The sequence below is a fragment of the Astatotilapia calliptera genome, chromosome 5 (assembly GCF_964374335.1).
Source record: "Astatotilapia calliptera chromosome 5, fAstCal68.1, whole genome shotgun sequence".
Classification (NCBI taxonomy): Eukaryota; Metazoa; Chordata; class Actinopteri; order Cichliformes; family Cichlidae; genus Astatotilapia; species Astatotilapia calliptera.
In genome coordinates, this window is record NC_137426.1 from 21,728,665 (window position 1) to 21,752,660 (window position 23,996).

General features: G+C 43.2%; 1 protein-coding gene across 4 annotated transcripts in view; it reads right to left on the reverse strand.

The window, feature by feature from the left end:
• Window positions 1-1,320: 1,320 nt before the first annotated feature.
• LOC113022543 (receptor tyrosine-protein kinase erbB-3-like) overlaps window positions 1,321-23,996 on the reverse strand; it is a 29,946-nt gene continuing 7,270 nt past the window's right edge. Inside the window, exons 2-16 of one of the 4 annotated variants that reach the window (XM_080301297.1) lie at window positions 22,717-22,874; window positions 21,172-21,358; window positions 20,646-20,771; window positions 19,852-19,917; window positions 19,512-19,630; window positions 19,258-19,399; window positions 18,942-19,055; window positions 18,725-18,848; window positions 18,523-18,596; window positions 18,304-18,394; window positions 18,151-18,168; window positions 17,036-17,247; window positions 16,810-16,942; window positions 2,071-2,225; window positions 1,321-1,982 (exon numbers count right to left, since the gene is read on the reverse strand). In XM_080301297.1, coding sequence (XP_080157423.1) covers window positions 16,863-16,942; window positions 17,036-17,247; window positions 18,151-18,168; window positions 18,304-18,394; window positions 18,523-18,596; window positions 18,725-18,848; window positions 18,942-19,055; window positions 19,258-19,399; window positions 19,512-19,630; window positions 19,852-19,917; window positions 20,646-20,771; window positions 21,172-21,358; window positions 22,717-22,874 — 1,511 coding nt within the window. In that variant the 3' untranslated portion in view covers window positions 1,321-1,982; window positions 2,071-2,225; window positions 16,810-16,862. Of the gene's footprint in view, window positions 1,983-2,070; window positions 9,195-14,757; window positions 16,237-16,809; window positions 16,943-17,035; window positions 17,248-18,150; window positions 18,169-18,303; window positions 18,395-18,522; window positions 18,597-18,724; window positions 18,849-18,941; window positions 19,056-19,257; window positions 19,400-19,511; window positions 19,631-19,851; window positions 19,918-20,645; window positions 20,772-21,171; window positions 21,359-22,716; window positions 22,875-23,996 lie in introns of those variants that run through there. The other 3 variants (XM_080301299.1, XM_080301301.1, XM_080301300.1) reach the window with 3 other exon arrangements.

A 23,996-nucleotide genomic window follows, 5' to 3' on the forward strand; every position in this document is an offset into this window, starting at 1 on the left:
ACAGTGCACAAGACAGGTGAGTGCAGAATGAGAAGAGAGTGCAGGCAGGGTGGAGTAGGGTGGAGACGACTGTCAGGGGTGATTTGTGACAGAAGAATAGCAGCAAGAGAGGAAGTAGTTTACAAGGTGGTAGTGAGACCTGCTGCCATGTACGGTTTACAGACGGTGATACTGAGAAAAGGACTGAAAGCTGAGTTGGAGATGATAAGATTTTTACTAGGAGTGACCATAATGGACAGGATTGGAACATCAGAGGGACAGGTCAGGTTGAGCAGCTTGGAAACAAAGTCAGAGACGGGGATTGTGAATGTACTGGACAAAGCATGTTGACTATGAAGCTGCCAGAGAAGAAAATCAGAATCAGAATCAGAATACGTTATTGATACCTACGGGAAATTATTTTGGTTACAGTGCTCCAGTATAAACAGTAACAAAGACAGACAATACACTAAGTAAGAAATAGACACAATATATACATGCATATATATATACATATAAGTCACTTATTGATAAATAGCTGAATAAGAAAAAGAGCGCGTGCAAAAAGGGTGTAGCTATTGCAGTATACAGTGTGTTAAGTGGATGATTTGTACAGGCAGATGGCCACAGGCAGACGTGATTTCCTGTGTCATTCAGTGGTGCTTTTTGGTAATCTCAGTCTCTCACTGAATGTGCTCATGTAGCTGATCAGTATGTCATGGAGTGGGTGGGAGGTATTATCTAACATTGTCTTTATTTTGGACAACATCCATCTCTCCGACACCACCTTAAAGATAGAGGCGACTCTGGCCCTTCCTGTAAAGTTCTGTGGTGTTTTTAGCCCAGCCCAGTTTATTGTCAGTGTATACTCAGAGGTATTTATAGTCCTCCACAATGTCAGCATTGACCCCCTGGATTGAAACAGGGGTCAAGTGTTTCCTGGTCTTCCTAAAGTCCACGATCAATTCCTTGGTCTTTGCCACGTTGAGCTGAAGATGATTCTGCTCACAACACGTGACAAAGGAGTCGACCACAGCCCGGTACTCTGTCTCATCATCCCTGCTGATGCATCCAACCACTGTAGAGTCATCAGAAAACTTCTGAAGATGGCAGGTCTCTGTGCTGTGGCTGAAGTCTCTGGTGTAGAGGGTGAAGAGGAAGGGGGAGAGGATGACAACAAAACAAAGACAGCAAAGATTCATGGATGTGGAGAAGAGCTGGTGTGACAAAGGAAAATGCCAGGGTGAAATGGAGGCAGATGAGCTGCTGTGAAATCAGCCAAAAGAAGAAGAAGCTGTACGTATGTAGCATTGAAGCCTATTAGTTCCCGCTCCCAGCTGATTCAGAAAATGGGTTTATTCGTAATACAGCAGGATTTTGGTTTCTTACATCACATACAGATGTCTCCATGCATTCAGCATTGAAACATGGTCTTCAACATTTTTTTTTAAATCTACTTGTGTAACTATAACGGTACAGAATGAATCATCAGAATCTTTTATTTCTCTGCACTGATTGTTTCACAGACACAGTCTACATCAAAGTTCATTTAAACCCCAAAGAGAACTGAAGAAATCTACCACCAAATATGAATCAAGTATACGGGCAAAAATCAAAAGAACACATTATACGACGAAATCTTTGCCTTACCATAGTGAGCTGTGGTGCGAAACCTGCCGTTAGAGGGCAATAAGGAATAAATCATTCTTTACTGGTAAGTATGAAACCAAACTCTGTGAGAGGAAACCAATCGGAATATAAGGCCACAAAAACCAAAGGATCTAACTCATGGTTACAACAGATGCTGGATATGTGCTGATAAGTTGGTAGGGCGGATGCACAGCGTGTTGCACTGTGACTGGTATATGAGTGGCAGCAGTACCCATGTGTGGCACAAAGGAATCGTTTCATTGACAGGAGTCTGCGGATTCTGCTGGTATCAGTGGCGACGCCGCAATCCCGTCTGCTGTTCGGAAAGTTGGTGGTTTGTGAATTTCTGCAAACTACAAAATCAACATACAGTTTAAAGTTCAGTTCAGTTTAAAGAAGCAAATTGTGTGTGTCTAACTACATCATTCCACTTGTACTTACCTCTGGGTACAGTTGTTGTGGCAAGGTTTACAGTTGCCCTCCTTGTCTGGATATTTAAAGATGGTTCCCTCCTGACCCATAACACCCTCAGGACACATGGAGACACAGTGTGGGCCATCCTTCAGGCTGGCACAAACTAGACATTTATTTGCTCCCTGCAGACAAAAAAAAAAGGGTGAATAAAATCGGAAAGGTTTTTGCAAGAGTTGAAGGCGAGTGGCATTATGGTGGACAGCCATTTTTTGTAAGGCCGCTAGGTGGCAGCAGAAGCCCTATTCCAGTTCTTTTTTTTTTCCCTTCTAGAAGTTTTATGTCAAACATACCGGGCCTGTGTACGTCTCCTTCTCCTCCTGGACCTTACACTCAGGGTGACAGGGCAGACACTCCCTTGACTTAGTAGCAAACTCCCTCTGCTAGTTTCTATTCAAGTTCAAAGACTTACAGCAGACATTAGTCACATCTTAGGGCCAGTGCTCAGGATTTTCCTTAACAATGTATAGACCTATACACAGTAATCACTCTTGATCTCCACTTATAACCAATGTTCCCTCTAATTTTTCATGTGTCTGAGCGAACACGCAAACTCCCTGAGCGATCCTTTGGACCACTGTGAGCAACAGCAGACGTGAGCACTGTGGTCATGCCAGCATCGAATCCATCCAACCATTACATGGTTTATTAAAATAATCAAATTACAGCATTTACATTTATGTTAGACTACTTTTAATTAACTGCTTTAGCCCACTTACAATGAAAATTTAAAAAAAAAATCTTGTTCATGACCAAAAATTAAGATGAACTTTTGCGAGATCTCGCAAAACAAACTCGCAAAAGTTTATCTTAATTTTTTTTTCTCCCATGTCCCTTGCGGGGCTCCGTAGTGTAGTATGTTAACACTATTGGAAGTAAAAATAACTTGAACTCCAATTTTGAAAACACAACTTTCTTTTTTCTTTTTTTTATAAAGCTCTGACTTGTATTATGAGTATGAGTCTGTGGTCTGGGAGAGAGTCCTGTAACTCTCTGTCTGCAAAATACAGTATATTGTTATGATGATTTCTGATATGAGGTTCAATTCTACGGTGGTGATCGCAGGGTGTGCACAGGTCAAGTGCCACTATGACCCTCCAGAAAATAACGAGGACAGGGGATGATCGTTCAGCTCTTTAATGGCAGATTTAGCGTGGGTTTGGGTATGTGTGTGTGGTTCTACAAACAGAATGGAAAAACAGAACACAAATTACAATCAAATTATAGACAACAATAATCACAATATAATATATTACAGCCACATACTTGTCTTATAGGCCCTACTACTAAGCTGGCGGCTTTTACTTATAGTCTGAACCATATTTGGCAACAAAGAAAATAAACATCTTTCCATCACTTAACTCTTGCGCCCCACTCACTTATGATGCCAACTAAAGAAGGCAAATACACATATCAAATCACAAACTCAAACCAAACTCAGTTTGGCCTAGGCGAACTTAGCTTAGCTAAGCCCGCTTAGCTTAGCGATAACTTAGCTTATAGAAAATGTACAAACAGAGGATGTCAGTATCTCAGCTGGTTTCCCACGACGAGAGACAAATCTTCTTAATGCCATTAGAAATGAGTCTGTGTTGATGCTAGACAGCACCTCAATATGAATGGCACGAGTCGTCAAGCATTTGAAGAGCAGGCCCCAGCGTTTTTCATTTCTCCGACTGTCATGTTCGGAGGCAATAAGACGCAGGGTTCTCAAGCACGAACCGCTTTTTATTGAATTGTAGCAGCAGAGTACGTGGCTACATCAATTTCTGGAAAACACATATACACACCGGTCTCCTAGCGACCTCTAGTGGCTGCCCTCATGGTAGCCTTACTAGGACAACATAAACAGATTTCACAACACCGACCAACCTTCACCTGCAGTGGCCCAAAGCAGCCGATGCCTGTTGAGAAGAAGGCTGGCTGATGTAATCGTAGGCGTGCAAGGGGAAGGTCAGCCATCTTTGGCTCCATTTTTAGCACTCAGGGCAGGAGCGCTGTTCACTTCTTATGACTTCATGGCCGCGAAGAATCCAGTATTTCCTTCTCAAATCTGCAAACAATCTCTCTGCTCCTGGGTGTTTCAAATCACTGTCAGCCTGTCGGATGAGTAGTCTGGTGACTGGATGTTTAGGGTCCAATACAACTGAGGAGCTCTCAGCAGAATAAGCTCAGCCTCCTTGTAGTTCTCTGATGTGAGATTGTCACCAGCTGCCCCGTGAAGGCACCTGGCTGTTTCTTCCAAAAGCTCGCTAAAACTGGTAAACTGCTGTGCATCAGGCAGGGAGATAGAGTCAGTAGACACAGCTAAGCAAGTTATTGGTTTACGCTGCTCCTCAGCAAAGTCTGTACATGGTGTGGCTGGGTGCTCTGGCCACTGGTCTCGATGTAGATGCAGAAACAGGGGCCCACATGCCCAACGGGACTGGACTGTGAGGTCTTGTAGCCTTTTACCCCTAGTTGGATCATCTGCCAGATTGTCACATGTTGTCACATAACGCCAAGACTGTCTGTCTGTCAGTTCCTGGATCTCAGCTATCCGAGTTCCAACGAACACCTTGAAATGACAGGACTCTGACTGGATCCATGTTAGGACAGTGGTGGAGTCTGTCCATAACACCACTCTGCATAGTGGTAGGGTGAGTTCTTTGGTCAGCAGGCTAGCGAGTTGAGCTCCAGTCAAGGCTGCACATAGTTCCAAAAGTGGCATGGAGATCTGCCGTTTAGGAGCCACCCTAGAGCAGGCAGTCAGGAAAGCAACTTCCACCTTTCCAGCAGCATCTGTAGGTAGGCAACACTTCCATATGCCTGTGGAGATGCATCGCAGAAGATGTGCAATTCACGTCTACTGTAGGATTTGTCCAGCTCTGGGCTCACATAACAACGTTGTAGACTGATGTTGTCCAGATGTTGCAGCTCACCTTCCCATTCGTTCCATGCAGAGCAGGTCACTTGGTAACAGGGGGTCATCCCACTCACGCTTTTTGTCCCACAACTGCTGGACTAGTACTCGCCCTCGTTGTGAAGGGGACGAGAAACCCTAGTGGGTCATACTGACTCGCCAGAACCCGGTAGAGGTTTCTCATGGTAGGAGGATTCCTCTCCAACTGCATTGTAGTGCAGAGTGTCAGAGCAGCACATCCAGCGCAGACCTAGAGCAGATTCTTGAGGGTCCATATCAGTTTGATTCAGCCACTGTACGCTGCTCTCCGATCTTATTTCCTTTGGTAGATGGCTGATGAGATCTGGGGTGCTGCTGGCCCACTGTCTTAGCTCAAATCCTCCCTCCTATAATAGTGACCGTAGTTTGTCCACAACCTTTGTTGCCACATCTGGAGAAGAGAAGCTCTGTAACCAGTTGTCAACATAAAAATTCTTCTCAATGGAGTCACGCACGTCATCTCCCTGGTCACTGTGGTCATGGACGTGTCGCTGGAGTGCATAAATTGCACAGCATGGTGAGCATGTTGTCCCAAAGGGGAGCACCTGCCATTCTACACCTTGGGATGGGTGTCTCTTTGCAGATCGCGCCAGATGAAACGTAGTAGTGGCCGGTCATCGGGCAGTAGCCTCACCTGGTGGAACATCCCCTTGATGTCACTGCTAACTGCGATGGAGCATTCTCTGAAGCGTAGCAGCACACCAAGAAGAGAGGCCCCCAGGTTCGGGCCTGGTAAAAGCAGCTCGTTGAGGTTCTGATCCCTATAGGTCAGGGGTCGGCAACCCGCAGCTCCGGAGCCGCATGCGGCTCTTTAGTCTTTATTTTGCGGCTCCGGGTGGTTTGGGAAATTAAATTAGAAGTATTTAGCTGAAGTGTTTTTTTTTTATATGTTTAGTTCTTTTTTTAACTTGTAGTTCTAAATTGGAAGATTGTTGTGATTTTGAAATATAAAAATAAAATTATATCTTGTTTTTTTCATCGCTCAAAATAAGCGTCACACTCGCGGAAGCCGGTGTACCCGCTGAAACGGCATGCATTTATCGAGACTTTCGACCCCAGGTAGGCCAAATATGGATCTTCGGATCCATATTATGTCGGCAGCTGTTCTCCACCGTGAACTATGTTAAAAACAAACACCGCTCACGCCTCACAGATGACAGCTTACAGTCCTGCGTGAAGATGAAAGTGACTTCGTACAGCCCCAATTTGCAGACGCTGCGCACAGAGGTTTGGGACCAGAAGTCCCATTGTAAACATACCACGGCAGACCCGACAATGTTTGCATGAACACTCTTTTCAGCATCTCTTTATTGACCACTTTTCACACACGGTTGCTGTACGCATACAGCCAGCTGTAGCTTTGCAGCTCACAGCCTGACAACACAACAGCAGAGAGAGCACAGACTTTAAGGTGGCGAGACGTGATTGCGGGTGCCGCTGAGGTGCGTCCGACTCCCATACAGCGGCACTGCAGACCACGCCCCGCCACACACATTAACCAGGTAAAATACATATTTAGGCAGAATTTTGCAAATATCTATTTGTTTTAGCAGCATTGTGCTTTTTTTTCCAATTATTTTTTAAAAGTCAGATCAAGGCTCCAAAAGCCCAAAGGCGATATAAGGGTGGCGGCTCACAACAGTTTTTGTTTGCTACATGGATCATTTTAGTTCAGCTGGGTGTCTTTCCTTTTGTTATATTTCTTTATGAGTTCAAAATGTGTTAATTACATGAATAAAATGTAATTTTCTCTGTAGCACTTCATGGATTTCATAAGCAACACACCTTAGTTGATCTGTGGATTCTTTTAAAAAGCAGTTAAAAACTTTTCTGTTCAAACAAGCCTTTTGTTGATCTACGTATTTTATATTCTTTACATTATTTACATTTGATCTTTTACATTGTGTATAATGTCTATTGATTGTATTGTTTATTTTAATATTTGTGTACAGCACTTTGTAACTGCCTGTCTGTGAAAAGCGCTTGATAAATAAACTTTACTTACTTACTTTAGTTGTTCACACAAAGCATTAAGGTAAAAAAACAAAATAATATATACAGTGTTATCTTCATTTTAGATTTCAAAAAGTATTTGCGGCTCCCAGTGTTTTCTTTTGCGTGGAAACCAGGTCCAAGTGGCTCTTTGGGTGTTAAAGGTTGCAGACCCCTGCTATAGGTGAATGAGCAATTAAACACCACACGGTTCTTTCCGTTGTGTGTCACCATGTGGTGGGGGATGAACCATGATTCTTTGGAGGCCCTCATTTCCTCTTCACTGATTTCTCTGACATAGCCTGCTGCTATCAACTTTGTAATCTTCGCTTGATAAGCTTTAGTCTTCTCTGGGTCTCGACTGAGGCACTTCTCCGTGCCACGTAGATTGGAGAGTACTGCTTCAGGTGGCTCCGGAGTGTAGGCATATCACTGACACGCAGAAGGGGAGTTGAATATCTGTTTACTCCCTCGACATTCAGTCTTGTCGTCTTTGCCTCCAAAACCCTCATAGCTTGCTCTTCCCTCCGAGACGTGTCACTAGTTTCTCACTCCGATATGGGAGAGTGTCGAGATGCCAAAGCCTATCTACTTGACTATGAAGCTCTGATTGAGGAGAGGCAGTTGAGAGGAAGAGGCACTATCGCGGTTGAGCATAGTGCTTAAGGGAGGGGATTGGTGTTAACTCAAAAGACATGACGTCGTATTCTCATTCACAGCGCTTTATTCGTTCCGCCATTTTTTATACCCACCACAACAACAACACTTCGCGGGCAACAGTACTCTCGCGATAAAACAGAAAATAACAAGTTAACAATCTCCCTCTTTCTTAAAAAAAAATTAAATAAAAGTATAAACACACCCCTGTAAACATTTGTATACATATATGTATATATTTATATAAACAAAAAAAACATTTCAAAAGTGCTTTGCTTTACTTAAAGCATACTATCATTGCACACAATAACCAATGGTACATTTGAATGCAAAGACAACTTTGTAGACAAAGGATTACAGTATCCAGAGTCCTTCATCTAGCGCCTTTAGAAGGGTTAAAGGTGAAACTCCCTTTTTTGTCAGACAATCAGCAAGTTGAGATTTTGAATCTGACCAACAAACCTGTCTGATTTTCTTGGCTTGTATGAGCTCTTTAATGCTGCTCATTTCTAGCCTCAGTCTCTTCTCTGTAACCTGCTTAGTAGACTTGAGTGCATCAAACAAGGAATGATTATCAGTTACACAGATCAAAGGAAGAGCGTTTAGACCAGTGTTACCAGTTGTAAGCTCAGAAAAAAGTGTTGCCAGGAAGACAGCACTGTCTATTCCATCTGACATGGCAAGAGTTTCTCCTGCCAGTGTACTTCTGACCACGCGCCTGATTTTTTTAGACTGCCAGAAAAGAGAACAAAACTTTCCTCCTTTACCCATAAGGACGATTAATGCCCCTCCTTGAGTACCGCCATCAGGAAGGTTGCCAAATGATCCTCACTGTTACCCACTGTTACCGAAACTTAAGAGTCACTTTCTCTGCCTTAAGTTTACGGATAACTTTGTTCACTTCATGAATGGACTGTACAGTTGCATCTTTGATATTAGATCCAAGGCTACATGTGTCAAACATAACATCAGGCCTTGTTTGTTTGGCAACCCACAAAATCTGTCCTATTTTTGACCTGAGTTGCTCACGTTCTGTTTCACTTAAGGAAGCCTCCCTCTGTACAGCCCGTGCTGCTTGTAACTGAACCGGTTGTAGGTTGTCAATGTAAAGTTGTTGATGCACCTCTATTACATCATTAACTGTACAAATGTCCATACCAACATAAGAAAAGCTGTCATGTTCTTCACGGCCCACAAGGAAGGTAGATCTCAGTACAGGAATGATATGAGTTGCAAAGTGACTTGAACCAGCCCAAAGGAAATCATCAACGTGACATGCAAGCACTCCTGTAACCTCAGATTGTTCATTCTGCCAATAGAACACTGCAGGATCAACCTGTGATATTTTACCACCAGTTTTGAGCATAATGTCTTTGACCTTATTGTACCAATAAAGTGAAGCATCTGCAAGTCCATAAACACACTTTTTCAGTTTCCATAGAACATTGTCCTTGCCAGCTTCAGGTGGGGGACGAAGATAGATGTCTCTTGACAGTTCCATTCCCTGCAAGAAGGCAGATTTAATGTCCATTGAATTTACTCTCCACTTGTTTTGACATATCACAGCTAGCACCAGTCTGAGGGACTCAGACGCACATGTTGGAGAGTCTTTCTGTAGTTCTTTAGTATTTACCTCTTCAAACCCCCGTGTCACAAGTCGAGCCTTTGGGACAACACCATTAGTAGTTTCTTTGAGTGTACAGACCCATTTAGTAGACACACATTTTTGACCCAGGTCTTTCACTTCATCAAACACACCATTACTTTGCCAGCTCTCAATCTCCTGCTGCTTAGCAGAATCAAAGGAAATATCTTTTGTTGTGAGTACATCTGCATCTCTGTTTTCAGCTTCAGTGCAAAGACCATCAACAAGTGACATGTCTACAGCTTTCTTTTCACCTTCACTACCATCATGCTCAAGATATTGCACATTGTACCAGTTTTTGTATTGCCCTTTTGCTTTTCCCGCTCTGCCTAGCACTCTGGCTGTGTGTTGAACACCGTTGTCTCTGTTGGTAAAAGCAATCAGCTGTCCTTATCTTAACTTTACATTTGCAGAGACATGATCAGTGGGTGTAGAGGGCTCATTTGCAGTTTGTGTGACAGACATGTTTTCTGTAGTGTTAGTTTCTCTGTCAATAGTGTTAGTTTCTCTGTCAATAGTGATGTCTTCTTCCTCACTAATACTCTGTTCACCATCGGGTGTGTCAGTGTCATCATTTTCAACTGTGTCTTTGTTGTCATCATCAGTAGTACTGTGTGGTATTTGTTTATCTCCAGTCTGTGAATCCACTTTAGTCAATCTTGACTGGTGTACTCTTACAAGAGTCCCCCCATGTCTTACAAATACAACAGTTCCATCCTGCCCAATAACTACACCTGGACCCTTCCACTCTGTACAGTCGACTCGTTTGTAGTATACTTTATCTCCTGCCTCATATTTGTCATCTGTAGGCCCAAGTTGTTTGCGTAGTGCTCTCCTGATCCTTTCTGAACACTCTGCCTCAGTAAATGCTTTCCTGGAAGCATGTAATGCTGAGATATGTTCAGCTACTCTTGCACTTACAGTTGTGCCCTCTAAGGCAGGTGGCTTATCCATCAACACAGAAGGAAGGTTGGGGTTTTGGCCAAACACAAGTTGATGTGGACTATAACCATGTACATTAAGCATACTGTTTTTGGCCATAAGGGCCCAGTCTAGCGCAGTGTGCCAGTCACATCCTCATTCCTTTTTTACCTTCAGGAGGATTTCTGTAAGTGTCATGTTATGTCTCTCCAGTAGTCCGTTGCTCCAGGGACTATACCCCGCCGTTGTTTTTACCTCAATGTTGAAGTTTTCAGCCATGTCCCGAATGTCTGTGTTGTTGAACTCTCCGTCGTTGTCTGTGTAGAGCCGTCTGGGGGCACCGTGAATGCTTATCCAGGTGTGAATGAAGGAGTTGACGATCTCTGCAGCTTTCTTTGTCTTTACGATGCTGCCGGCACTGAAGCGTGTGAAGTGGTCGATGATGTGAAGGTACCACACATTGGGCTCCAGCTCATGTAGATCCATCGCTACTGTCTCATTATACTCAGAAGCCAGGGGTAGACCAACAGCAGGTCTCGGCTTGGTTTTGCAATATTTCTGACAAATGTCACAGTCACGAACTATCTCTTGTAGAATAACTGCACATTGTTTATCTGTATTGCCAGAGCTTTGGATGAGCCTCAATAACCTCTCTGCAGATGCATGACCAAACTGCTTATGAAGTTTCACAAGGACTTTCTGTTTCTCTTTTGTAGACATTTCAGCAGTTACCATGAGAACTTCATTTTCATTGCAGCTTTCTGTAGTATTTTCATCTCTAATGTCCACACAATAGTGTCCCGAACTAGTGAGCTCTAGGGGAACAGGCTGCTTGAACATGACAACACTGTCATTCTCCATGTCTAGAACAGTCCCTGCTTTCTTGAGAGACGTTTTGCTCAGTAGTAGTGGAATGTCAACAGGAACTACTTCACTTTCAATGTCACATTTTGTTTGTCCAATTTTGGCTGGAAGTTTCACTTTTCTGCTGGAATACACTACAATACCATCCCCAAAGCGAAATGGTCTGGAGCTGGGGGTTTCTGATTGCAACAGCTTGTTTACTTGGCCTTGGCTGAGGTCACGCATGTAACTATCTAGCCACTTCTGACCACAAACTGTACGTGTACATGCAGTATCAATAATGGCTGACCCCAGTGCCTCAGTCAGGAAGATTTCAGAGTCTGTCATTGAGGCTTTAGTGTACAAAGTAATGTTACACTCCTCCACTTTCCCATCTTCAGTTAGCTTTACTTGGTCACCATTACAATGAGGACAGTCTTTCGCCCAGTGGTAAGTGCTCTGACAAATAGCACATCTTGTTCGCTTGCCAAACTTGTCAACTGGGTTGGTACCTTGTAGTGGTTGTTGCTGTCCACTCCGCGACGAAGTACCGTTGTTTCGTTTGTATTTGGGACCTTTTTGTTCCGTAAGGAAAACTGCTTCTTGGTTCAGTTGAATTCCGCTGAAAACTCCGGTTACTTTCCCTCCGAAAATCCGTTTCAGTGCAGACTTCATAGACGCAAACGTTAAGTCCGTGCACGCTGTCAGTGCAAGCTGTCGACTTTTCTCATCAAGACAAGCTGTATCTAGAAGCTTAAATGCTAGCACAGCGTCAGGCAGCGTCATGTTGTACTTTTTCATCCGGTTATAACGCTGTTCAAAGTCTATAATGTAGTCTGCCATCGACATGCTGTGGTTCTTTGCAATGGAGTCAAAACACGAGTAGGCTTCATAAGCGCGGTCTTTCTCTTCTCTCTGAAACACCGCGTCAAGTTTTGCAAGTAGTATTTCCATACCGTCATCTTTGTCCAAATCTTCCGCGGGTATCTCCATGGCCGTTTCTCTGGCTCTTCCCTCGAGCCCCAGCGCCACCGCGAGTGCCTGTTTCTTTTTATCCAGCTCCGTAACTCGTCTCCAGATATTGACTTCATTCTTCCAGCATTCGTATGGCCTGGCTTCATCAAGCTTTGGTGGTACTTTGTAATTGGAAACCATCCTCTGCTACCAATGTTAACTCAAAAGACACGACGTCGTACTCTCATTAACAGCGCTTTATTCGTTCTGCCATTTTTTATACCCACCACAACAACAACACTTCGCGGGCAACAGTACTCTCGCGATAAAACAGAAAATAACAAGTTAACAATTGGTCCCTGTAGTACCCAACCAAGTCTAGTCTTGACTGCAGCTGGTCCTCCAGGTAAGCCTAGGCGCACAGGTTTGATGGGCGTTACTAGGTGAGGACAGTCAGAGCCGATCAGAAGGAGTGGCTGGGCATTTGTGAAGGGCTGCAAGGGAAGCCTTCTCAAGTGTCTATATTTCTGTTGAAGTGCTTTCATGGGGTATGAATGCTCAGCCAAGCCTAGGTCATCAGCTGTGAAGGCTCTCTCAATGGTGAATGTTCTGGATGGTTGGCTGGCAGGGGAGACTTTGACTGTCACTGATGCACCATGCAAGGTTCTCAATCCTTGTCTCACCATACGTAGAGTAAGACTCTCTGCCATGCCCTGTAACTGCAGTCTTTGAGTGGCCTCAGGGAGAAGGATCGTCCTCTCAGATCCATCATCCAATATGGCGAATGTCTCCAGGGTGTGCTCACCGTTCTGCAGGAGCACTTTGGTTATCTTCAGAAGCACAGCGACGTGTTCCATTGGTGGATTGGGTGCAGCAGGTCTGAGATTCACTTCATGGAGGGCCTCTAGGTGTTTTCCCCTGCATGCCTTACACTGCATTTTAAGTCGACACTGAGCGGCCTGGTGGTGCCGCCCACAACACCAGCAGCGATTGTTGGACTTAATCCAAGTTGATTTCTGCTCCTTAGTCAGCATCTTGAAGTTGACACATTGATCTAGGAAGTGCAGAGTGTTATTACAATATGGACAATAAGCTGTGGGCTTGTCTTGGACCTCAGAAGTGTAAGGGGTTGTGGCTGAGGACCTTTGGGGGGCAGTGTTGTGTGTTGCACCGTGCAGCACGGTGGTAGTCCTTTTGGTGGCTCTTTTATCTCTTTTCATGCTGCTCCTGTCTCTCGAGCTCTCCTCTACCTTCTCTGTGTGATCTCCGCCCTCTTGAATGACCAGCTCATACTCCAGCCACTCTGCAAAGTCTCTCAATGATGGTATTCCATCTTTCTGTGGGTAAAGGTAGCGGCGGAAAGCAGCACGTAGGTCTTGGGGTAGCTTTCGTGTCAGTCTAGCAACATGAGACCCGCATTGCAGCTCTATGTGTCCATCTTCCCCAAGTTGCTCTAACATGCCGACCAGAGCACGGACTCTCAGTGCAAACCTTCTGAATCCAGTTGTGTCACCTGGGCGGATGCTGGGCTCATCCATAAGCTTTGCTATCCTCTGCAGTGACAGCTGGTGCGGCTGACCGTAATGTTTAGTGAGCGAGGCCATCGTGTCAGAGTAGGGGTGAGGTGAGTTACTGTAGGAGTCAGCAATTAAAAGAGCTTCCTCAAACTTAAGGTGGTCACATAAGACCTGATATTTGAACCTCTCGGTTGCATCAAAGGGGAGAATATTGTCTAGGGCAAGCCTTAATCTAGCAAACTGCCTGGGATCACCCTTCGTGAACTCTGGGATGGAGGGCGATGGTCCTCTGTAGGTCTTCTCCTTTACAGCTACAGCTGTAGTGGGAGCCAACACTTGTTCTGGGGGGAGCATGTTCGCGTCGAAACTAGGTCCAGCTAGTGATCGAGATAAGGGGGTGGACTGTGGTGCACAAGGCTGAAAGTCAGGAGCTTCAGTGGCTGAGGGTTGCTGTAACTGTAGCTCTTGTAAGCGTTGGCTATGCTCTTGTGCAATGGCTGGTAGCCGTGGAGGTGGAAAAGACTGTACCTCTGGTAGATCAGAATGATCTCTCGGGAGAAAAACTGGAGGTGGTGGTACTGGCCATTCTTCAGCTGCATCCTGTGTGTAGGATATATTGTGCTGCTCTGGTCTCAGGGGAAAAGGCTGTGTAGTTAGAGGTGTGGAGACCCAAGTGTCATCAGCTGAAATGTAGCCCCCTGGTTGCTGGGCAGAACGTAAGCAGGTTGGTTCCAACGTGGTGACATTACGGTCCATCTGCCTCCTCATGTCTCCTACCATCAGCTGAAGTTGCCTGTTGTCCTCCTGCAGTTGCTGCACAATGTTCATGAACTCCTGAGGGATGCTGGATGACACTGGGGTCTGTCCTGCAGCTCCAATAGAACCAGGAGTCTGGGTGAGGGGCGTCATCTTGGCGTATCCTTCTCTAGTCTGCTGTTGCTCCAATGTAGCAGTTGTGGCAGTGTGTAGCCTTCATACTGAGTCATCCATCCTGGAGGTCGCACAGCCCTCCATGGACGTGCACCTGCTCTCTGGGGGTCATAATCCATCTTCACTCTGTAATCACCTGAAGGACCAATTTTGTTATGATGATTTCTGATATGAGGTTCAGTTCTACGGTGGTGATCGCAGGGTGTGCACAGGTCAAGTGCCACTATGACCCTCCAGAAAATAATGAGGACAGGGGATGATTGTTCAACTCTTTAATGGCAGATTTAGCGTGGGCGTGGGTATATGTGTGTGTGTGTGGTTCTACAAACAGAATGGAAAAACAGAACACAAATTACAATCAAATTATAGACAACAATAATCACAATATAATATATTACAGCCACATACTTGTCTTATAGGCCCTACTACTAAGCTGGCGGCTTTTACTTATAGTCTGAACCATATTTGGCAACAAAGAAAATAAACATCTTTCCATCACTTAACTCTTGTGCCCCACTCACTTATGATGCCAACTAAAGAAGGCAAATACACATAACAAATCACCAACTGAAACCGAACTCAGTATGGCCTAGGCGAACTTTGCTTAGCTTAGCGATAACTTATAGAAAATAAGAAAATGTATAGAAAATGTACAAACAGAGGATGTCCAGAGTGATAAACATACAGGCTATCCTTCTTACACAAGAAATATCCTGAAACTCACCAGTCTTATGGACGCACACTCTCAATGAACCCACATAAACTGCTCCCGAGCATAACTTGTGATTCACACCGCCTCCATGAACACCATTTTTCATCCCAGTCAAAACATTACTCACAAAACGGCCGCGCCCTCTAATGGCGAGGCAGAAAACTGCATCACAGTCCTGCCTTCAGAACAATATAATGACCAATGTTGGGCAATTAATTATATAGTTACTTCTTCAAAAAAGTAACTGAGTTATGCAATATGTTTTTTGCAGCCGTTTACCTAAAAATGCAGCCAAGGCGGGGTTTTTTTTGTTAAAATAAACATTTTAAACTATTTACAGAACAATCAGGTGTTCTGCATCAAATTTGATGCCACACAAATTATTTGTGCCACTCCAAAAAAACATTTCTGTCCACTATGAGATAAAGAAGAACAACAGCTTGATACCTGCAGGCCTGACAACAGGAGATGTATCACTCCTGTAACACCTGTAACATTCAGCAGTCGCTGCACACTAACTACACAAGATTTGCGCTAAACATCGCGAATCTCTCACGTCTCAAAACACCGCCACCCTTTCCTAAACAACTAAATGCCAGGTTGCCATATCATTTTTTGATTGGTCGACATGGTACATTGTTCGACCAATAGGAAAGGGTGGGGTTTTTTTTCCTGTTTTGTTTTTTCACTCACAGGCGGAGAGTGCTTTCGAGGTTTTCTTTATAAAACGCTGTTTTTACCGTTTCTTCCTGCAGTAAATATAAACAACGATAGTATTCAGGAAGAAAACCAAACATTACATATATTTTTATCATAAGTCTGGTTTTACGTGGCTTATCAACACAATTTAAAAACTGGTATAAAGTCCACACTTTTCCGTCATTTGTGCCATCTGTCCTGCTCACATCTCCAATGGTTGTACACGTTGTCATTAACGTGGCTTCACTCCACATCAGCCACGTCGCTTTGCTACCGGTGTCGGCACACAAGGACGCTGTCATAGCCTGTCAACGACGTTGATTAGCTGCGTATATACAAATGTGAATCGCATTATTGGCTGAACTACGGGATAAGGTTGGCATCGTTCTAATCCCATACAGGAGCAGCCAGTCACTTACTGACTAACACTGCAAAACAAAAATTGTTAACATTTTAATTTTAATTTCAATTCAGGTTAGATTTTTTTTTTGTGCGCAACGCAGATTTCTGTGCGCAGAGACTGCACGCGCGCAGTTTAGAGGGAAAATTGTTTATAACACACTAGAATTGGGCGGCAATGCATTTGAATCAGTTATTCAATTTGTCTCCCCTGCTGATTTGTGCACAGAGAGCACGGTGGATACGATTAAGCATGTACTTTATCTGTATTTGCACATAATCTATTTGCAATGTGGCACTTCAAACAGGGTGCGAGTATTTGTGCTTTAAAATGTAAATTCTTTTTGAAACCATCAGAAAATATCAATTCTCTAAATCACTGCTTGTTTCTTTAATACCACTCCTTCTTGTCATTCACTCTCTAACAACCTGCATACATGTTACACCGTTAAAGCTTTATATTAATAATCGCTTTATACGTCATTTTGTGAATACTGACCCAGTTAAGAACATGCAGTCTGGTACACAGGTTCCTCCCCTGCTGTATTTCTTTCAGCTGACACACTGGTCTGGACCCGGACCCCAGCAGCCATCAGAGGAGCACAGCGGGTGACACACATGCTTCTCTTTAACTAAGGACGCAACCAAAACAGAAACGATGTTATGAGCAGAGCCATTGTTCACAATCACGTCTTGCAAGTTTTAAATGGTCCGCCCCCACTCACCACATTCACCCTTCTTTTGGTTGTTGGCCATGACTAAGAGCTTTGAACGTTTCTGTGGACGGGAGCCTAAAAGCCGTGTCCAGTTGACAGTATCATGATAGCAGAGATTCTTGTTTCCTTTAATGTACACGGCACCATCATTTATGTTTTGCAGCGAGCGCAACCCCAGCGAGGTCAGAGAATTGATCTTAACCACCAGGAGTGCATAGCTCCTGTAGAACAGCAGGAAGTAAATAAAGGTCAGAAAGTGGATGAAAATGTTCCAATTTTGTTTAAAATACCACAAAATCAAAGTGAATATTGAAAGCCATATTTCTTTTAGGTTTAGCAGTTTTCAAGAACATGATGTCAGACATTATTTTTTAAGGTTTACAAACACAATTAATGCACTTTAGCTGTATTTGCACAAAATCCAGCAGTGTGGCACTTTGTGTTTCTTGTTGTTCTTACTGATCACATTTAATGATGTAATATAATCTTTCACAGTGTGTTTTCTTTGAGAAGTTTGTCACCATCTATTCATTTTGATACCTTTTAGACACAATATGAATTCAGTGATTCGGTGTCTGAATGTCATGTTTTTCAAATTGCATAACCCGTGTACTTAAAAAGACAAACAGCCAACAAACATATTCATGTTTAATCTTCAGTATTTTCATGCATCATGTAGTATGTAGTATGGAAATACTACAACAAAACTGATACTGCGGTATCAATTTTGTAGAATCTACTTTGGTAAATTCTTTAGTTATATGTGAACTCATTAAAGCTGAGAAGGCGGTTTGTTTTTAATGCTTTAGTGCTTTTGGTTTCAGACGGGATTTAAACCCAGGTAAAAGTACTCTGATGTACCCCATCTTGCTTTCCTCTCATTTACTGAAGCTTGAGACCAGCCTGAAAAGAGCTTTTTCTTTGTCAAATTGATGTCAAAAACATGCTGCCTCTCCCAGCTTTAAAAAGTTGTGCCCACGGCCAGCTTAACCAAACAATCCCAGTGCTGAATTACCCCTGAAAAAAATCATACTGAAAAATACCAACACCACGGATTCGGACAGAACATTTGTAGGCTCTAAGAGGAGATAGAGAGATGTGAGCATGTGAAATCTTTACTGTACCTTTTACTAATCACTCCTCTAAACAGGATAACAAGATAGGATAAAAATTAGAAATAACAAAGAAAATAAAAACAAAATTACTTTTATATTCCAGCAAATACTCTGTCTGCATAACAATGCAGAAAAGACAAAAACAAAAAAACTGTTTCTCACTTGTAAAGTTTTCTTCCCTGAATTGTTTGGAGGTTGGAGAAGACTGACAGGTCAGACATGCTTGCAGGCCACGACTGGATGTTGAGGAAGTCTGAAAACAGAGAGATTGTTTTTCAGAAGCCTCAACCAGACTGCAAATGGCATTAAATAACATAAAAAGATAAAAGCAGTCTAAGTGACAGTCTAAAAAAAAAGCACAACCCCACAACATACACACACCTGTAATCTCCTCCACCGTGTTGAAGATTTTCAGTTTTTCTGGATCAAGGGGTGGTACCTTGTTGTAGTCATCACTGAGCAAAAATGAAATAAGTAAGTAAAAGGAAAAGCATGTTGCAAAAACGTCAAAAAAGTGCAGGTTGATCTAGAGAATTTTTTTTTAAAATCTTTGCTGCGTTTTATGAAAGAAAGTTTTTTTTACCCTTCTATTCCCGTCACCAGGAAGTTAAGACTTCCCTGGATCTTAGTGCAGTTTATGAAACTTTCTATGTTGCGAGCATCGACCGTTTCGCTGTTTGAATCAGTCCAGCTTGTGCCATGGCAAACTGGGAAAAAAAAAGATGAGAAGGAAACAGTTAATAACAGCAAAGCTGTAAGGTATCTGTAGAGAGAGCTTGAGTTCGATCTGCATGAAATACCTTTAGGGCAGAGGCCTTTGCAGGGCTCACATGTTTTCACACCATTTTTCTCCACTTCCATTTTATTAGATGGGCAGTTGCTCACACATGAACTGCCATCCACCACAAAGATTTCTATTAAAAAAACAGAAAACGCATGAGAATAAATGCATAAATGATCGTCAGTGACTGCGTTACGCCTTCAGTAAACACTGTGAAGAAAGCTGAACAGCGCAGTCATAACAATGATTAAAAATATGTAAAAACAGCAATCTTACAGGAAGAAACTATGTATAAATTCTGAGTTTATGTGAATATTGTCATGTGTGGGACTCACTGGGGCATTGGGTCACACAAATAGAGCCGTACTGGTACTTGGCATTGGGGTTGGGCTCCATTCTATATGTAAGCCTGTTGTAGATCACAGTTTGTGGGCACTGAGGCACGCAGGAGCCCGAGTTGTTGAAGTTCCTGCAGGCCTGCAAAATGCAATTTATAACAGAGGAACGTTTTATTTTTACATCTGCGTTTTCTGTACTGCAACATGTGAAAATATCTTCTCATTAAAGCCTGTGGAAGACTTGGACTCACAAAGCAGTCTGTATCCTTGGGCCCAGTGCAACCTCCAGCACACTCAACGTGGCAGCACTCGCTCGGGTTTCTACCAAAGCAGCGGCCACTACACTGAGGGGCGCACACGGTTTTTGTCACTGTAAGAGAGTCGACGCTTGTAAAAACCTGGCGTGAAACTAAAACTGTACCGTAGATGCATATTAAACTTTTAACTTTGAAGTTACGTATATTATTAACAATGTGCAATGTAAATGAACAACTCTGGCAGCAGCCATGATTCATGTGTGAGACATCTCACAAGGTAACCAGTGCGTGGAAAATCAAGACATTAAAGATAAAGGTGCTTGATATGACTCACAGATCTGGCATGTGTCATTTCCTGGACCCCAGCATGGCACGTCTCCACAGGCTTTGTGACAAGGCTCTGAGATAATAAAAAAAAAAAAACTCTTATTAGTTTCCGCATTTTAATACAAAACCAGAACAAAAGTCTTAAATTAAAGGAAAAGTTCAGATTTTGTTTTTTGTTTTAAATCCAAAGTTCAGCAGAAGAAAAAAATGAAACCTCTACAAGTTACAAGATGCAACTTGCAGCGCTGAAAAATGAAGCCTGCAGTTCCTCTAATGGCCAGTTGAGGGTGAATCCAAGTGCGAGTTAACTCCAATAAGACGTTTCGCCAGTGTAAACATGTTTACAGACTTAAACAAAAAATGGTTTCTGTCTTTAGAACTAATTTGACCTTCTGTGCTTATTTTTTTTAATGACTCACATGTTTAAATTGTTTTAAGGCTTTGAAGTTTGAGACCAGGGGCTGCTAGACCACCACGTGTCTGCTAGGTGTCACCTCAGATGGTCCACTTTACCATGTTTGTCGTGTTTGCACCTTTTAAGGAGGTTTTTGGGTGTTTTCTGTGTGGTTAATTACATCATTTTGTGGAGTGAAATTCTACTATTTTATTTGTATGTTAGTACAATTAGCAGGTATTTGTGTCTGGGTAATGCAATGCATCAGTCTATGGATGCACATTAACATTAAGCTTGCTAGTATTAGCTTAAGATTCTAACCTGTCGGCTCAAACGGATTCACTTCTGGCTCCTAAAAACAAGACGCAGATATATCTATGTGTGTAGTTACAACCCAGTGCACTCACTTTCAGGCCCATTGTCCTCTATCACAATTTGGGCTGTTCCATCCTTCACTATGTCCAGCCAATTCACCTGCGGGGCGTAGCTCAGATACTTATTCCGGATGATCTTCACTCCTCCCCTGAGGATCTCTGTAGAAGGTACACATAGGTGTAAATGGGGCAGTACAGTTAGGAAAGCAAGCCCGAACAGGCCTGTGCCTCATCCTAACAAACTCTGCCATTCTCTGTTTACTACACAGCAAACGTATCATGTGCTGGAGCTCATGTTACACTGGCAGTTGAGCGGTTGAGCACATGGTACATTCCAGGGACTTCATATCACTTCTATACACACAAGCACACACACGGGCACAAACACACACACTGCTGCGTTTCAACAACCGGTATTCTAAAGGTGTGGCTGAACTGTGTAGATGTGGGAGCTCCAACAGTAAGAGTGCCACATCCAACTTGACCTCTTATCTGCTCCAATCCAGCCTCCCACATGTTAAACACACTCTATACATCAAATGAGTGACTCTCTGTGTACCTGTGAGGTGAGTCAGGCCCAGTTCTTGAAGGCCATGCTCCCCATCCCTCTGATAGTTGACCATGACAGCCAAGGCATACTGGTCCTCATACAGTGTGCTGCCTCTGATGATGCGCAGGTGGTGCAGTGGGAGGCGGCTGAACTCATTGATAGCAAAAAGGATGTACCCTGTCACCTCCTTGATAGACTGCAAGGCAAAAGAAAAGAACAAGGAAGAGAAAAATGCAATTTGTCAATTCTTCTGCTCAATCAAATTGTTATCAGGGTCACAAATCAGCAGGGGCGTGTTTGCTTACTGAGTTAGTCACTGACTTCAGTGGCATGACTAGCACAAAAGGGGTGGGGGCATAAATGAGCTCATTCTGGATTTGAGACAAAATCCATTACAGAGAGCGATCAAACACAACATGTTTTGACTTTCTGTGTTCTCCTGGGCGAATGAAAATGGTTGATTCACATCCTTACTCATCTTGTCGGTGACACCTTTGCAGTGAAAGGAATAATGGTAAGGCAAGCCAAGGCAAGTTTATTTGTATAGCACAATTCAACAACAAGGTGATTCAAAGTGCTTTACAGAGACATTAGAAACAAAACCAAATAAAAAGCATGATTTAAAATTGATTAAAACAAGCAAACAAACAAACTAATTAACAAACAAACAAACAAAACTGTATATAAAATCAAAACAGATAAAATCAGAACAGTAGATAAAATCAGTAGTTAAAATATACGTTTTGAAATTTAAGCTTAAACGTGTGGATTTGGTGCTTTATTCAAATGCAGCTGAGAATAGGTGAGTCTTCAACCTGGATTTAAATAAACTGAGTGTTTCAGCTGATCTGAGGCTTTCTGGGAGTTTGTTCCAGATATAAGGAGCATAAAAGCTGAATGCAGCTTCTCCGTGTCTGGTTCTGACTCTGGGAACTGATAAAAAACCGGATCCAGATGACCTGAGGGATCTGGAAGGTTCATACTGGGTCAGGAGGTCACTGATGTATTTTGGTCCTAAACCATTCAGAGCTTTATAGGCCAGCATCAGAACTTTAAAGTCTATCCTCTGACGGACAGGCAGCCAGTGTAAAGACCTCAGAGCTGGACTGATGTGGTCCACTTTTTTGGTCTTAGTGAGGACTCGAGCAGCAGAGTTCTAAATGAGCTGTAGTTGTCTGACTGGTTTTTTTAGGTAGACCTGTAAAGATGCTGTTACAGTAATCAAGCCTACTAAAGATGAATGCATGCACTAGTTTTTCCAGGTCCTGTTGAGACATCAGATCTTTTATCCTTGAAATATTCTTGAGGTGATAGTAAGCTGACTTTGTTATTGTCTTAATGTGTTTTTCTAAGTTTGGGTCTGCATCCATCACTACACCCAAATTTCTCGCCTGGTTTGTGGTTTTTAGATGTATAGATTGAAGTTCTCTGGTGACCTGTAATCATTTTTCTTTGGCGCCAAAGACTATTACCTCAGCTTTGTTTTTGTTTAGCTGGAGAAAATGGTAGTCAAACTCTCTCTTGGTTTGTTGTTCGTAATGTTTGCAACCTCACCTCCAGAAAGTTGAAGTCTCTGGTGTGGCCCATCATGGTGATCTCGAGGTTTCCTATCACAATGTCGCAGTTATTGTACCTCGTCTTCATCAAGTTGTACATGATTTCTGAATTTCCCATCGTGCTCAGAAAGTTCTTGGTGCCGTCACAAACGGTCACTGCGAAAAGCAAAGGTTCGAATTCATTAATCATCTGATTTTTAAAAGGCTATCCACGTCAGTATACAGCGAGCCATTTCCCACAACCTCCAGCACACTGCGTTACCTAGTTTATCATGTTCAGTTTTAACAGTTTAATTAATGAGCTAAAAATAAACACTTTCCATTCACGTTAGCACAGCAGAGAGATGTTCTGTCAATTAAAGAAACATATTTAGAAATGTGGCTGTTTGTGTGGCTGTGGAGATCACTCTGGGGTGGCTTTGGGCTGTCTCCTCACTGTGTTGGTGTGTTTGACTCTAGCCTATAGGTTTACATAGCTAACTGGTGTGTGTATGTGTCAATGAGTTTCAGGTGAAATTGTTCGATACATTACTTTTTTTGGGTAATGACCTCAACACTGGTTACAGTCTACAATCTGGTTACAGGGTACAATCCCAAAACACTAACTTATGAAACCGTAGTGCCAGCGCTGCGTGCCACTACCTTCAGATAGACCAAACTGGCTCCTATCAGAAAAGAAAGTGGAAGCCTTCAGTTTGACAAACAGACACCACACAGCTACTTGGTTTCTTGGATATCTGTATCTAGGCATCTGTTCACACCTTTCTGGCTTGATTTTAAAGATCAACTTGCAAGTTTAAGAGCCGTTTTTAAACTATAAAAAAAAAAACCCACAGACAGTAGCGATTTTTGATAAGGGCGACATGGGCGGTTGCCCAGGGCGGCATCGTGGTGGGGGCAGCATCACGGGCATCGGCCAAAAAAAAAAAGGAGGAAAAAAAAGGAAAGAAAAGAAAAGAAAAGAAAACATCATGCGAGCGCATTTTGGGGATGTCATAGGCACCGATCGGTGGGAGTAAGGGCGCCCTCAGTTTGCGAGGTGTGCCTGCTGCTTGCGGCACAGGGAGGAGAGGGGCGGGGCGACGGGGGATTCTCTGGCTGGCTGGAGCGGCATTTAATAACCAGGGGCCCGTTCTTCGTACCTCGCTAAGTAAGTTAGCTGGATTAGATTGTTGACGATTTCGCGTGATCTTTGATCGTTCGGTTCTCCGAAGCTCATCCGGGACTTGCTGTCATAGCAACAGAGCTGTAAGCGTAAACCTGCTCGGGAGCAGGTTT